This window comes from Adelges cooleyi, unplaced genomic scaffold, assembly GCF_023614345.1.
Source record: "Adelges cooleyi isolate 19-005CV unplaced genomic scaffold, UGA_ACOO_1.1 ACOO_flye_CR_arks_rails_tigmint_CR_PRNA_30, whole genome shotgun sequence".
In the NCBI taxonomy this organism is placed as follows: domain Eukaryota; kingdom Metazoa; phylum Arthropoda; class Insecta; order Hemiptera; family Adelgidae; genus Adelges; species Adelges cooleyi.
Window position 1 is genome coordinate 12,511,266 of NW_026095971.1, and position 15,730 is coordinate 12,526,995.

General features: G+C 34.7%; 1 protein-coding gene across 12 annotated transcripts in view; it reads left to right on the forward strand.

The window, feature by feature from the left end:
* LOC126839113 (RNA-binding protein Musashi homolog Rbp6-like) overlaps positions 1-15,730 on the forward strand; it is a 269,406-nt gene that overhangs the window by 179,561 nt on the left and 74,115 nt on the right. For all 12 annotated transcript variants that reach the window (XM_050574160.1, XM_050574163.1, XM_050574162.1 and 9 more), the window contains one exon: positions 14,741-14,833. In XM_050574160.1, coding sequence (XP_050430117.1) covers positions 14,741-14,833 — 93 coding nt within the window. The remainder of the gene's footprint in view (positions 1-14,740; positions 14,834-15,730) is intronic.

The following is a 15,730-nucleotide window of genomic DNA, read 5'->3' on the forward strand; positions in this document are numbered from 1 at the left end:
TTCTACGTGCGCTATACTGTTCGCCGAGCTTTGCATTTAGATTAATAACAAAAAGGATATTATATTCTCTACACAGACGCAGTCCATTCGTAGTCTGACAATGAAAATCAAATGATAGTGAAATCCTTTAATATGGCAGCAACAAGAACAAAAACCAAGAGTAGATTTGTGTGTTATAGTAATATATATATGCGTATTCTTCCAAGGCAAATTTAGGTAAATGTAAATGCAGGTAAATGTATCATTACAATAATACAGCTGTTTATACGTTGCCCAAATGGTTCTGAGCACAGTGTTACCTAAAATCAAATGACATTATGCACAAGACAAAATTGCCCACTTTGTCCATAACTTATTACACATAAACATTATTTAGAGACAATTTAATTAAAAAGCTGAATTGAAACGATACCATCGTAACTGTTATCAATGTAATAATGGTTTTGTGTACGTTAAAATAAAATGGCGCAACTAAAAGTTTATGAACTTTTGACTTTTCCCCAGCGACTAACGGCCGAGTTGAGCAGCGGTATTTTGCGGATGGAATAAATTGCTCGTAAGTCATACTCCGGTGTGTTTCTGTACGAGACATTTCATTATGGCGCAGACACTCACTGCAGTGACTTTATAGCTTCGTTATGTCCACATGGCCAAAGTTCTTTGTGTTTATTGCGCGCCTGATGCGCCGCCGTACGAAAAGTCGTACGCTGATTTAGCCGACGCGACGGAAGCGTAAGAGAAGGGCCACCATTGCAATTAACACTATAATATAAAATAATAAAATATATACAATACACATTGGCGTAACTATAATGGAGGCTAGGGAAGTACAAATCCTTCTAAACTTGTTCGGGCTAAAGGTCTGAATTCCCTTGCCCCCCCTCCCCCCTTCTAGTTACGCCAATCTAGTGACATATAGGTGCATGCATTCGCTATATAATTTGCATATCATTATTCTATTACGGTACACGTGTTACCATTATTATTATTATTATTATGATTAATACCATTATATGCCGTGTGTTATTATGATTTTTGGACAAAAGCCGAATTAATTCGCGACGGATTATTTTCCATTAATCGTCGTCCCACATAAGGTGTTCACTTCACCGTTGTACATATAAGCTACAACCTCAGCCGGCTATTGTTGTATAACGATAGCAACGTCCCGTCAACGAATATGACGTACTGAACAACTGGGGGAATCATATACTTATAATGGTAATTAATTTTTTCCAAAACAAGGTTTATTCACGACAGGTGTGCGGTATACCTTACTTTTGTGTTTTACCTTAAACAGGCTAAACGAGCCGGCTCTATTTTCAACTATACAACTATGCATATTACTATTATTGAGTAGTACGTAAAACTATTTCGAGGGATTGATATTATACTCATTATTCAACTAGCCTTATGCTATTTGGGTTGTATTGTGCTTTACTATCAAACATAGAAATTGTGTAAGATATTTCCTCGAAACAAGATTGATCTAGGGGAAAATATCCCGACATCTTGATGTGGGATGTTTCCTTTTTTATGTATAAAAAGATGATGGGAATAAGTAACACTTTTGAGAAAAATTCATTAGAAGTATAGAAGAACAAATTGTGGTTTTTAGACAATATCTAATAAATAAATAGAAAATGTACGATTTACATTGTTGTGCTTTGGTTGCTCACTTTGTTTACATTGTTGAAAAAAGTCTACAAACCAACATTTGTTCTTCTATACTTCTAATGGATTTTTCTCGACAAAGTTATAAACAAAACAAAACCATGGAAATAGCAAATTTTTGTTTTACTTAAAACAGGAAAATTACCAAAAAATATATTATATAATTATTTTATTGTAATAAAATTAATTGTGCGCAACGTTATAGATAATCGTTTGAGTTTTCTTTTTAAGCTTATAGTACTTATGTTCCTATTATTGAAATATAATTTAAAAATATAATGCTTACGCAAATGTTTATATTTTATTCGGAAGAAAACAATAAACAAAAAAGAAGAAGAAGAAAACATTTATATTGACATGTTTACTGCACATAGAATCCATATAAAATGATCTGTAGCCGTTCTTTTAACGATTCGGCATTCTATAATTCTTTAAAATTGTTTTGCGTCCTGGTCTAAGCTAAGAAAACATATCTATATGAAACTCTAGTAGACTTAACCTATGCTATTACTAACGATGGTAGTAATAACAGTCAACAGAGTATGACATTTATCTGCCCAACGCAAGGAATTCAATATAAAATTCCATTTGACACGTAGACATTATATAAAAGATAATAGTAACTCTACAATGAAAAAAACAATAATTTTACAATTAAGATTATCATTTCTGGACCAGAGTATTTTGATTTGTCTGTAAACGTCATTTAGAGATGTTTACTGTTTATTTTTATCCAGGAAAATACATGTGCGAACATAACATGATACAGTACGTCATATACTTATACCTACATTGTTATAGCGCGGGTACAGTTTTTCCGACCTAAAACGCATCACCATGGTATATTATGCACCGCAATCCATTAGGAAAATTCGCATCCATTTTGACGATATGACTTGTTGGAATGTGTCAGAGAGCACCGGTCGGCTATTGTAGTAATGTGCTTTGCTTCGAATATATTAGGTCTTCCCCGCCCTCACTTACCTATACAACCCCAGGTTAGGTTAAATCAACAATAATTTTAATGGAACTCCGCTTGCTTTATTCAGTAGATGTCAGTCACCGCTATCCGTCGTATTATTATTATTTTTCCCTCCGACAAAAAATAAAATAAAAAAATTCACCGTTGACCCACAATTTACTGTTATCTATTAGTAAAAAATGAACAGATACTAAGACATTAATATATTTTAAATCAGCTCACACTATATTCGTATAACTATACAATGTATAGTTATACGAATATTACCAACTATGAAACCAGATAATTCTCTACGTGCTATATTTATCCTCGTGCATAATATATTATTCTATACACCTAACCTAAGATTTCGCATGGAATAAATGCTTGCATTTTTAAATTGACAGACACGTAAGCCAACGATAATAATTTAGATTTTAAGTACACATTTTGCAGTTACTCTGTGCGGTGTATGAGTAATATATATAGATCGGATAATCGCACGCATCAGTATTTCAGATAACTAATGATACCAAATTGTATTATAATTATTTTGATACTGGCAACTAGATACGTTACGCTTCACGGGTGTCGGGCTGGGCCGTGAAGGTAGAACTGCAGTGCAACGGACATTGAGTTATTGTCTGTGGGGGATTCGACGCGTCAACTTTGATTTTATTTGCTATCGAACTCGGAGTTAAAACGCACTACCATTTTTACTGCCATTCCAAGGGTACAATTATTGATGCAACTACCGACATCGCTAAAAAATTGCACCCCGGGAATAATTTACATTGTGAGCGGTAACGTCGCACGCGCAAAATAGTACAAATACGAATTAAGGGCATGTCAATGACAAATGTGTTGTAACGATCATACTACGGTATTCTTGCGACTGCACTAGCTAATTTAGCATTTGGTCATTAGGTATCTGGCGCTGTATAAAAACACATTACCCATGAGTAGCTGTTTGTTTTCAAGTCGAATGTTTGCAAGGTGTATCAAACCAGTGAGGCGCATGGTCGTTTACACAATCCTACTGTTTATGATAATAGCTTGTAAACAATAATAATAAATTATTCTATTTTGACCTGGTTCCGTTTTGTTGTGCACAAAGGATACCGGGAAAACTACCAGAGTTTATTAATCAAATAATTGTTTTTCTGTCGTGTATTCCAACTAAAATTGTATGTACGTTTTAATTCCCAGAATAGATTATAAAACCTTTCGAAATATTCGATATAAAATATAATACATTCGCCCATTCCCGTTGTGGGTTCAATTCATTAATTTATCACCGGAGTTTTTGTTAATTAAAAAAAAAACCGTTAAAACTTTAACGTTACATTATTGACCGTCTAAACTGATGTTGTTTTTTTGTGCGAGTTCTGTTGTGGTAAACAAAATGTATTCGCAATACATTTATTTTTGTGAAAATAATATAAACCCTTAAAACCTATAACTTGTATCGGTTTTAGAATAAAAAAAAACTACTATAGTGATTAATAAATAAAAAACAAAAATAAAATAATTTTCAATTCTAAAAAATAAGTCGCGTGCTATTTTCAATTTGGTCATCAACCGTTATGTATTATTTGGGCAGGTATACCCCCTTCCAATAAAAACCTTTTCTTTTATACATAACAATATATGTGGGTTAACACGCAAACTGTCGACTGTCGTAAAATATATACTATCCCTTAAGCTTTAATAACTAGTGCCCCTACCCCTAAAATACATTTCCGGCTACGGTTCTGATTACAGAAACAAACCGCTCTTAGGTTTTGCACTAACATTCTATTAGATACGATCTTTGTCACTTTTGTGTATTATTATCGGTTGGTACGCATCTTTTTTGATAATCAGAGAAAAACATAAAACATAAAAATACAATTTTCAATCTGAGAGTACAATTTATGTAAATATATACAACACAATACCTACCTACGCATATAATATAATTTCGTATAACAGATTCGTTTACTTGTTTTTATGCAGAACAATATTCGTTTTCGGTAAAGCGCGTAATACAATATAGATGCCATTTTGATTGTGCACAACATAATATAATGCGTTGCACGGGCAAATTCGTATTTATACATATATTTTTTTTTTACCCTCTTTGTCATACAGCTTTGATATATACAATATATATATATATATATATATATATATTCGTACATACGTGCACACAAAGCAGTCAGGTCGATGGTAGCCAAGCAAAAGGTCGACCAACTGGACCGTAAACGAACAACAAAGGTTCGTTTTGATAACTTTACGCGCGTCCAAGTTTTATGTTGTGTTTTTTTTCAGCCCTTTTCCCGCGGTTAGCCAATCGGGTATCGATGGATACAGTCACCATACTTCTATCATTGTCGCGTTATCTCCATAGTTGAAAAAAATGGTATCTTTTTGCTGATTTAACATATTATTTTTAATATACATCTATAAAAAAGCATTACGAAGCCCTTTCGTTTTTTTATTCTAACGTCTATATTGTTTAAAAAAGTACCGACGTGGCTGTAGACTTGTATTCGCTTATACGATTAGTAGGTTAATTAAATCTTATACGAGGATTTACTGCCTCCAAAAAAATGTACCAAACTTAATCAATAGAAACATGCTTTTCATTCCACGAACTAATCACCATGTAGATGTATTTTGAAATGTGGATATATGCGTGCAATGAGAGGATCAATATTGTTTAGCTAGATAAAAGAGGCGAAACGGATCGGACTATGGCCGAGTTGCTTTTTCCCAATCGAACTACTCCCATGGCATCTATTGAACATATCCATCAACCAAATTAAAAAGTTGTATATTGAATATTATTGCCGCTATCGTTGCTTTGAATTTCTATTGTGTTTCTCTAATTCGACATAAACTCCATAGAACCGTCTGCGGTATTCCATTAGAATTATTATTATATGATAAAAAAAAACGTCTGCTCCTCGGTTTAGTATAAAGTAAATCAAATACGTAAATTCATATAATAATTTTATATCATCTAAAAAAATTTAATTATTATTGTTATTTTATTAACATTGTTAATGTATGTTAAATAAATCTAATAAAAAAAATAGTACTTGTTCTTTATAAAAATGTCGTATAACATTAATTTTGTTTATTACTTAATGCAAGAATCCAAATAACAGAAACGAAATATGAGTATAGATCTCATAATTAATAATAGTAAATGAGACATCATATAGACACCGTACCGTGCCTTTGCGGACTTTAACATTTGTTTAATTATCGGTTTTTCGATACTTTTGAGATTTATCTTCCTAAAAATGTTTACAAAGTATAATATATGAAACCCATTTTTAAAATCCTGATACTTTTGAGATACGGTAATTTGCAAAAACATATTTTCTAATTGTTACAGACATTTAAATTAAAAGCTTTAGATGATAATGGCGTAAGCAAAGAAAACACCCTGTACGATTTACGAAACATGCAAGATTATCGATGCATTTTTGCATTAATAAATTCATAGCGTAAATAAACTATTATAAATGTCAACAATCGTTATATGTCTGTATGTTTAGTCAACTGATATATTATTGTATGTTTATTCTACATAGATTCCTTTGTTTGTCAGCAATTGGAAAAATAGATAATTTGACAGTTGATTTATCTGAATAAACTACTTAGAAATCTCAGTAAAAACAAATTGAAACGGTGGCTGAGATATCTTAATTTTGTTTATTTTTTTTATTTTAAGCAATAAGCGGCATTTGCTGTATTCAAATACTTGCCTTGTTTTTCCCTCGAAATGCAAATGCAAGTATATGGTGGCTATGACGTGCAAAAGCGTCTAGAGGGGTTTTTTAATCTTGAACGGATGGCCTAGCATCTGTTTTTTGTTAGATATTCCCCGACGGGTTTCGTGCATATAAATTACTTATTAAGCGATTGCACCGGCAGATAGAAAACTTGAACACAAAAACGGAGTTCGGCGACGTTCGGTTGAATATTCAAAAGAGACAATTGCGTGTGCGTGTGTATTACAGGGCCAGACGTAAGAAAGTGCGGGATTTGTGAGAACGATGGCCGGGCGAGCATAAGCAGAGAAGTCTTCGAATCGGTGGAGTGAAGGAGAGAAAGATTTGCGAAGACATTAAAACAGACTGTGAAATGTAAACCCGAACACAGTCCTTGCTTTATTTATTTTCTTCCCAAATGAACCAGGACGAAAAAAACATATTTTCCAAAAAACCGCCCACGGGTTAAGCTTACATAAAGCCACATTAAACCGTGGTTAATACCAAAATGAGACAAATTCATATACTCGTATTCTAACTTGCGGTCTTATATATATCGATTAAATAGCGTTAACTATAATGATAATAATCATTACAACAATAAGATAATATAAGATAGGTAACGAGTTCAATTAATTCAAACAGTTGGAAACGTAAGTTTGGTCGCACGATATTTCACTCATGACAGTTTGCTTTGCCTAACTTTACTCTAGTAATGTTTTTAATTAGTTGTTTGATCGCTGATAAGTAAATACGGGCATTGCCGTTGACTATGTTTTGTTAATTTATCTGCACGCGCAGTCGAAAAGGGTCGAGTAAAAACAAAACAAAAATTTCAAATCTCTCCGTGGTCTGATTTAATGCCACGGAAAATAATTTACGGTCCTTTTAGAAATTATCGTGGGCAATAATCAACGACTTTATATTTACCTACTTGCGAGGTCTCTACATTTTTTATTCTATTGCCGCGCTCGTGTGCAGTCTTATTAAACGTTCAGAGATGTAGAAATAACAAACGGGAAGCGCTAAATTGAGGAAGGCTAATGAAAAAATAATTTTGTGATAGATCATCAGCAGTTCTTTTTTATACTCTTCTCTTTACAACAAATCTAAAAGGTCAAATCATCCACACTCTAGTGGCAGTAAAAACATACTGTAATTCGCCTACCACAAAAGATGCAAACATTTTGAATTTAAGACATTGGAGAACCTTTTTATTTTACAGTAAATGTTAAAAAACCATTAGGTACATAATAACCGTTGTGTTACCTAATTAATAGTTTTTAGTTTGGGGAGTTTTTTTTAAAGGGTTTGAAACTGACGTTGTTTGCGAGTATTCGTATTGTACATATTGCATAATGTATTTAATATTATCATTACTGGACGGGTAAGGGTTGTATACAGTATAACTCGCTACTGCATACACAGTGTGTATTACACATATATTACACATTGTTTAATATTAAATAGCACATACTCGACGTCGACGATAGAACGTTTAACATTACCACTATCCACGTGCAACGTAACATGTTCTGTTTCTGGAATTAATAATGCATTTTTATTAGCGCCAAGCGAATACCGCCGAACCGCACGGCATTTTGTCGTCCACAAGAATAATCAGTAGTAACTTTAGACCATTAGGTAACCCAAAATTACGCAGGCAAATCCTATTTGATTTGCTATATGTACTCGTATTTAATAATACATAGATAGATGCAGAGCGTTGATTTAGTGTACTGTTTTCGAGATGACAACACATGTTAAAAATGGATATACTTGCATTTGTTATAATTAATTCAGTGAGCATCACCTGGGATTCGTGGAAAATGTGTGCTGTTGTTTAAATAGAAATGAAAAATCGGGTACTCAGAACTTTAGGCTCCATAGGATAAAAATAATAAACCGTGAGGTGCCGGTGTCTCTAGGCAATACCTAATATATTATATTACTTATAATCGCAGGGTCATATTTTAAGCGTTTTAATATCATTTTTTTTCTACAGTAGTAGATCATCGTCTCGCGTTAATAATCCGTTAAAAGTAAAAAAAAAAAAATGCCCCTTGTCGGTTTATTTTACGTTAAAGCATTAGCTCCAGATTAAATGACAATTTCAATCCTTTAAGGTTAATATATATATATATATGTGTGTGTGTGTGTGTGTGTGTGTGTGTATGTCGATTCGTTTTATATTAAATGTTTACAGAGCCAGACTGTACAAGCTGAGGCCCAGTGGCCAAAGATGGCCCATTAAATTAAGACCATTTTGTTAATTTATTTATTGTAGAACCCATAACCTAAAACAAGAGTGGCCTATTGGGCATTTGCCCACCTGCTCCCGGTTACATTGGGTTGCCCTCGGACTATCCGCTCCATAAATTAAATTAAAAACAAAACCCTATTGCAAACAACGTAAAATTATTTTAAGCGTAACCCAACCATAATACCATATGATGTAATCTTTTAAATTATATTTGTAATTTAACTTTCGCGTGTTAGGTATTTTGACTATCAATCAATAATCAATATTGTCATGAAGAGCCTGTGATATGTATCTGTATCGGTGATATTGATTTGCCCGCATCTGGTGAAAACTCTTTTATAGCTTGGATGATATTAGTTTAGGAGGTTAGGTATAAATACGGATGGGAAAAGAATATCGGTTATAGTTAATGGATGAGTATCCACTCGGGCTGCTTACTTGCAAACAGGAAATTTGTCAAGTACAAAAAATGTCGAACAGTATATAGAACAACTTAACTAACATTGAGTAAACACGAGACACGCAAGTGTTCGAAAAAAGTTAAGAAAATATTAAAATATTAAATGCAAAATGTCAATCGATGCGAAAGCAAATTAATTATGCACTGTGCCGTGACGATAAGGCCTCGCTGTCTTAATTTGTCAAAATTCTGTGATTATTTTTTTATACTATAATATCTTTTTTTTTAATATTCGCTGAGCTTTTTAGTATATTATAGTCACTCTTTATTATACGAGCATTGCACACCCCAAATGCCGTCGCCCTGCCTACGGAATATATTTTTCCTTCATCATAAAAAAAATAATCTATCCCAGATATGAAAAAAAATATTTAAGATTATTTCAAAGCGCATTAGCGTGAAATTTCTGAAAAAAAAACCATTTATAAATATATTTGTTTATAAATATACAAAAAGAAACTGCAGCCTGCCGCGTAATGGCGGACGTCTTTGTGTGTACAAACGGCCTCCGCTTTGAGCACAATGTGGTGTTTCAGATCAATAAAAAAAAAAATTGAAAAAATCAGTCATCTCATTTATATTGTTCTTTATTGCCAATATTGACAATAGAAATCTTTAAACGGTATTCGTCTAGGTGAGTTTGATACAAGGCGACACAATAATAATGCATAGCATAGTCCAGTAAGTATGGAAATCATGGTTCTATATCGTACTAATCGTCAAAATGTGAGTTTGAAAAAAAATGTCATGTTTTTAACAACACTAAAACGTAAGTTGTATCCATAAAAACGTTGGCAATTTCAAAACGAATAGAAGTATTTTAAATTTTTAATCCGAGCGTCGACTTAAATTTATTATACTGGACAAGAGTATATTCGTTACGGCGATTTTTTTCTCTGGTTCAGGCTACATCTTTTTGAATTTAACGGATGATTTATGACGTCGGCGAAGTCTAGTTTCTTATTGCGGCGAACGATACGACTTAACGACTCGGCCGGCGAGTACTGGCAAAGACCGAGCGAGGGTCGGCGTAAACACATTATTAAAATCTAATTATTCAATAATGATAAAATCATCGTGGTAACTATTCTTCGCGTCAATTTTTGGGATCGTAATTTTTGTGTTTTGTCTCACCGGATAGTATAGTAATACTACAGAAAAATCCGATTCATTAACAAAAAAAAAAAAAAAGAATAATAATAATAAACGAGTTACTCCGAAAGTTATTAATTGAAAAACGCCCCAGGGCGAGATGTGGCTATAAAGACTGTACGGGCGCCGCGATAGGGAGGTGCAGGTTTGGCAGGAAAAAAAAGACAAAAACTTTGGAACACACACACACATATATATATATATATATATACACAAGCAAGCCAGCTGCAGAAGCCTATTATTTGGATTATTTATTACGGTCGTGCGGCGACGGAGCAGCTTTCGCGAGGGCAGAAGAACGGCGGCCGAGCGCGCGCTTAGCGTGTGCGCGCGGATACCGTACCGCCGCTGCCGCCGCCACGGTTGCCATGGGCACACGCGGAAGTCGCCGAGCATTATAGGGACGACGCGCGCGCCGCCTCTGCCGGTCAGGTGGCACAGGCCCTTAAAGTGTGGCCCGCTAGGTGGCGGCCCATTCGAGCGCGTTCCCCAATCCAGGACGGTACGGCTACGCTCGCGGTTCCCTTCGTCGTCGACACCACGTCCCCGCCGGCTTTGTCGTTAACAGACGTCTTGTTAATATAGCTCTGCCGTTCGCGTTCATCGCCAAATAATTATTGTTCGCCCGACGGATATTACCAATCTCTCGGCCTACAAGGAATACCAGCGCAGTCGTCGTAGTCAACGATAATTTTTTTTTTTTAATAATATATAGTTTCTGACCGCGTCCACGGTCGTGTCCGTGGCCGTATCCGTCGGCCGGCACCATCGCCCACGTACTAGTAAACACGGAACCCTGTCCGTTCAGTGGTTCTCCCCTTTTCCCCGTAGCCGTTTACTCTGCCGTCCCCCAACCACAACCGCCGCCACCACTGCATCATCACCAACAGCAACCTATAATAGCAGCCACGCTCTGCCAACAGCAGCAACAGCAACTGCAACAGCAACAGCAACAACTGCAGCAACCGCATAAAACCATGGTAAATTTACTCTTGATCTTGATTAATCGTTAATAATTTAATACCGGGTCGAATAAAAAAAAAAGTTTATAATATGTAGAAGTTCGTTATAATAATTATTACAACAGACCGACCGCGGGTTCACTGTGTATTTCGACGGTTAAGGTACTGCCGAGTATTAATGAAAATTCGTTAAGCTCTTAATGGACGTTCGTGCAATCCGGGGCTTTATTATCGGACTAAACGTGGCCGCGAGACGTATTTTATTTGTTTTGGCGGGCAAATTATATATTTTTACTTTACCGCGGTCGCCAGATAGCGGCACCGGCTGACCGACCAACCGACCGACCGATTATCGTATTGCCGTTCTCGGATTTCACATTATAATAATATATTTTAAAAAATAATTTATCGTCTCGACCTTTTTCGCATCGTTTCCGTCCGACACTATCTCTAGCCGGGCACAAATAGCGCTGCACATATTATATTACTCTATACATATATTCACATACATAAACGACGGTTGTGGGGGTCGTGTCGTTACGGGGTGTGTACATCCGATTTGAATGCGAAACGATGTCCCTCGCACCGCACCATCACCCTTCCCCTCAAATGATCTACACCCGTTCGCCTTTAAAACACTACCGAATCACCGCCGACGCCGCGAAATTGCGGTTGCCGAGTAATCTCGACGCTACAATACATAAGATTCCTCTCTATACGAGGCCAGATTAATTGTTAGTATTATTATTATTATTATTATTATTGTCGTAGTCGTCGCCACCCTTTCAAATGGGTTGTGCTTGGGTTTTCTTTTTCTTTTTTCTTTGATTTCGTGGTATTGTCAGCTCGTTATAGCCGTTTATCGTTATTCTCGAGACAATTGAACGTACAATATGAAAAAACAAATAAATGCTACATTTCCACACGTTTTTAATGCAGTCTTATGCAGTAAACTCTAGTACACTCTCACAAGTATTAAATGGCAGCTGGCTGATAAAAATGTATTACTTTCTTTACATTGTTACATATTACTTACCTATTCAGCGTTTATCGTTTAATTTAATGGGGTAAAAAATAATAAAACAATAACCGCCATCTTCGATAATTTACCGTTTATTCTCTTTGTATGATAACTATGTAGGATTAATTTAATTAAAACTTAAAGAATCTTGCTAGGTGCTATGTCATCAATATAATGAACACTTTAATGGTTATTTACGTTTAGGCTATAATGTTAAAGAGTAGCTTCAAGAAAGCGGGAGCATTAATTGAGTAGGAATTTTCAAATAATTGAACAAACATTGACTTGCGATTGGTAACATTATCAATAGTGTGATGACTGGCTTTAGAAAATAATGCTATTAGCTAAAAGTAAAATTTCTTTATTATTTTTAACAAAAAAATGTGTTAACCGGTAATAAGATGCAAGGAAAATCTAAGGTAGCTCATTAATGCACCACAGTGCCTAATATCTTAGGTTATGCTTTTTTAAACGTTTGTTGAATAATTATAAGTGATATGCACTTCAAATTTGTTTCGTTCTCAAGACATCACGTCAATCAGCTGTTAGAAATGTAATGTATTTATTATGTATTCTGACGGTTGAGTACCAGTAGTAGTTTTTACTTTTTTTTCCATAAGTGATGCTACTGTAACACGAACGAAGCAGAAAGACGATTGCTGTATACAGTCGGGCCTACCGCTATAAAATATTTAAAGCGGAATTTTGACGTACGGACGAGATATTGTTTGGAAACTCTCTAAGGGCCCACCATGAATATTGCAGTGGAGTTCGTTTAGGTATCGCTCAATTTTTTAAAAATTATTTAAACATGATTTTGATGTATACTTACAGACGGCTACTATGCACGACCACATGCCGTGAGCCTCTGGCCTTTTGGTTCTCGTTTTTTCCAGCCCTAGCCCCCGGTCGGATTAAACTTTAACGCCATAATCTAATTGGCGTTAACATTCCCTGTACCGCATAGTTGTTTTCGCCATGGCCGTTATAGGGTTTTAACTCAACACGGTATAGGTTACATCACAGTTAATAACAATATGTATAGATTTTCACAACAATACAATAATTAACAACGAACAAAATTGGTCGCAATTGATTTAAGTTGTATTTTATTAAATACGTTATTTTTAAATCTTTTTCGCAAAATTATTATGAGCTTCGTTAAGGGTTACCTTTTATGAACTTTTCAATAAATTCAATGACAAAGTATATACTATATTATATAAATTAATTTATGTAAAGTTATACCGCTTCATTTCGGAATAAAAGACTTCAAAAGAAATATCTTAAAGTTTAGTTACACCATAAAAAAAAGAAAATAGTGCCGGTCTGACTTGCATACAAGCCTCCGAGCTGAAGAAACCGCTGACTGTGTAAACTATATTGTACATTGTTCTTATCGAAATAATGAAGATAATGCAAAACTCTGAAGAGACAACAATGTTATCTCAGTGTTGCTCTAAAATTGGTTTAAAAAATATATATTTTGTTTTTAATAAAGTTATTATAAAATGAATAAATTTATTTATTCATAAACATTATAGTTATCAAACTTATATTGGGAAGATCTTTAAGTATTGTCATTATATCAAAAATGTATATTACCTTTACATAAGAAAATATATCAATTTAGGCTAATGGGTACCAGCCAATTTTTAAGGAGTTTTGTACAGGCAATATTTAAGAAAAAAGTAGTTTTAGTAAATTTCTACCATGTCAATTAATTTAACGGTTAATTTGTATAAGCTTCGTGGTATTATTTTTAATTTAAATAATTTTGCCTATGAATAAAAGCCATTTTAGTTAAAACTACCCATTTAACTTCAATCGGACCGATCATTGTATTGAAGCGATAAGACTTCTGAAAACAGTTTCACGAAGTCTACTTGATATCGGTCGGAGTACTTTTTTGATAGCTTATTCCTACTGTGTATAAAACACGTTTGAACATTATATAAAATTCCAAATTTTTAAATCAAACAACTAAAAATTGAAAAAAAAATTCTCTGACCGATCTCAAGTAGACTTCATGCCAAATTCAAACCTGTTTTCAAAAGTCTTATCGCTTCAATACAATGATCGGACCGATTGAAGTTAAATAGGTAGTTTTTGACGTAAAAATTGGCAGGTACCCATAGCCTTAAACTACATAAGCTAGAATATGTAGAATTGGGTTTAATAAGTAATTATCTATATCTATATATTATGCACGATTAAAATGTCTTAAAGCACAAATTTGTGCTTAAAATTGTATTTGTAGAATTATGGTGGTTATATAATATGTAATAGGTATTTAATTGTGTTGTGAAAATCATTGTAAAAGCATTATGTTCTCAGATCCGCGTCAAAGTTAAAAATAAAAATACATCAATGTAAAAACAAATACCTCAAATTAATAATTGTTTTTTTTTTATTAATTGCTTTTGTGATTACACATTAAAGCAACAATAATAATTGTTATGTTTTCGTGTTTTCTACAGATGGTGACTCGAACCAAAAAGATCTTCGTCGGCGGCCTATCGGCACCAACAACGTTGGAGGACGTCAAAAACTACTTCGAACAGTTCGGGCCGGTAAGTCCACGCATAATCCGCTTTGGGTATAGACAATAATAATAATAATAATCATCACCGTAAAAACGGAGGAGAAAAGCTTTTTATGGGGTCGTTAAACGGGGTGAAAAGGTTCTACCCGCATGATCGGTCCTTTTGTCACCGTTCGAGTTTACCTTGTGCGAATTTCCCATGCTCGATCAAGGGTACGAATAAGAAATACACCGGCAAAACCCGATAGAATCTCTTAGGATCTTAGAATCTCTTTGTTGAAAAAAAAAGAGGGTAAATTGCCATAAACAATATAGGAGGATAAATAGGGGCAAAAAATAAAATAATTTTGTGGGCGAAAGGAAAAAATGTATACGATCGCACAGACTTTTGAATAATGTAACGCGCGGTGTGTTTCCAATGTGCTCGTTTCTTACATCCTTTCCATTTTTAGTACATGCTGACCCATACAAACATACACACTTATGTACTACTATTACACCCCACGCGTGCTGTATGTGTTTTGAGCACCTGAAACGCATTAGAACGGTTTTCTTCATTCGTAAGATGTGTGTGTGTGTGTTTGTGTGTGTCTCGTAATAACCGTTTTTTATTGCTATCGTTCGGGTTTTTGGACATGACGCCAAGAGGAAGATGATCTGCCGCGGAGGGTGAGATGGTCCTAGTGGAATTGCCAGCCGGATCGTAAAATAGGTCGAGGGAAGACACGAGGTCAAGGGGTGAAGGAACGAGGAAATGAAGAAGAAGAACCAAATACATCGATACATATACTACCTTCTGTGTATATATATATATATATATATTTATAAACGAAAAAGTAATAAATCGATTATGCAATAGTTCGGAGTCGAATGAACGCCAGCAAGCAGTGATAGTAGTAATGACAGTAAAAAAAACTCCAGGGAA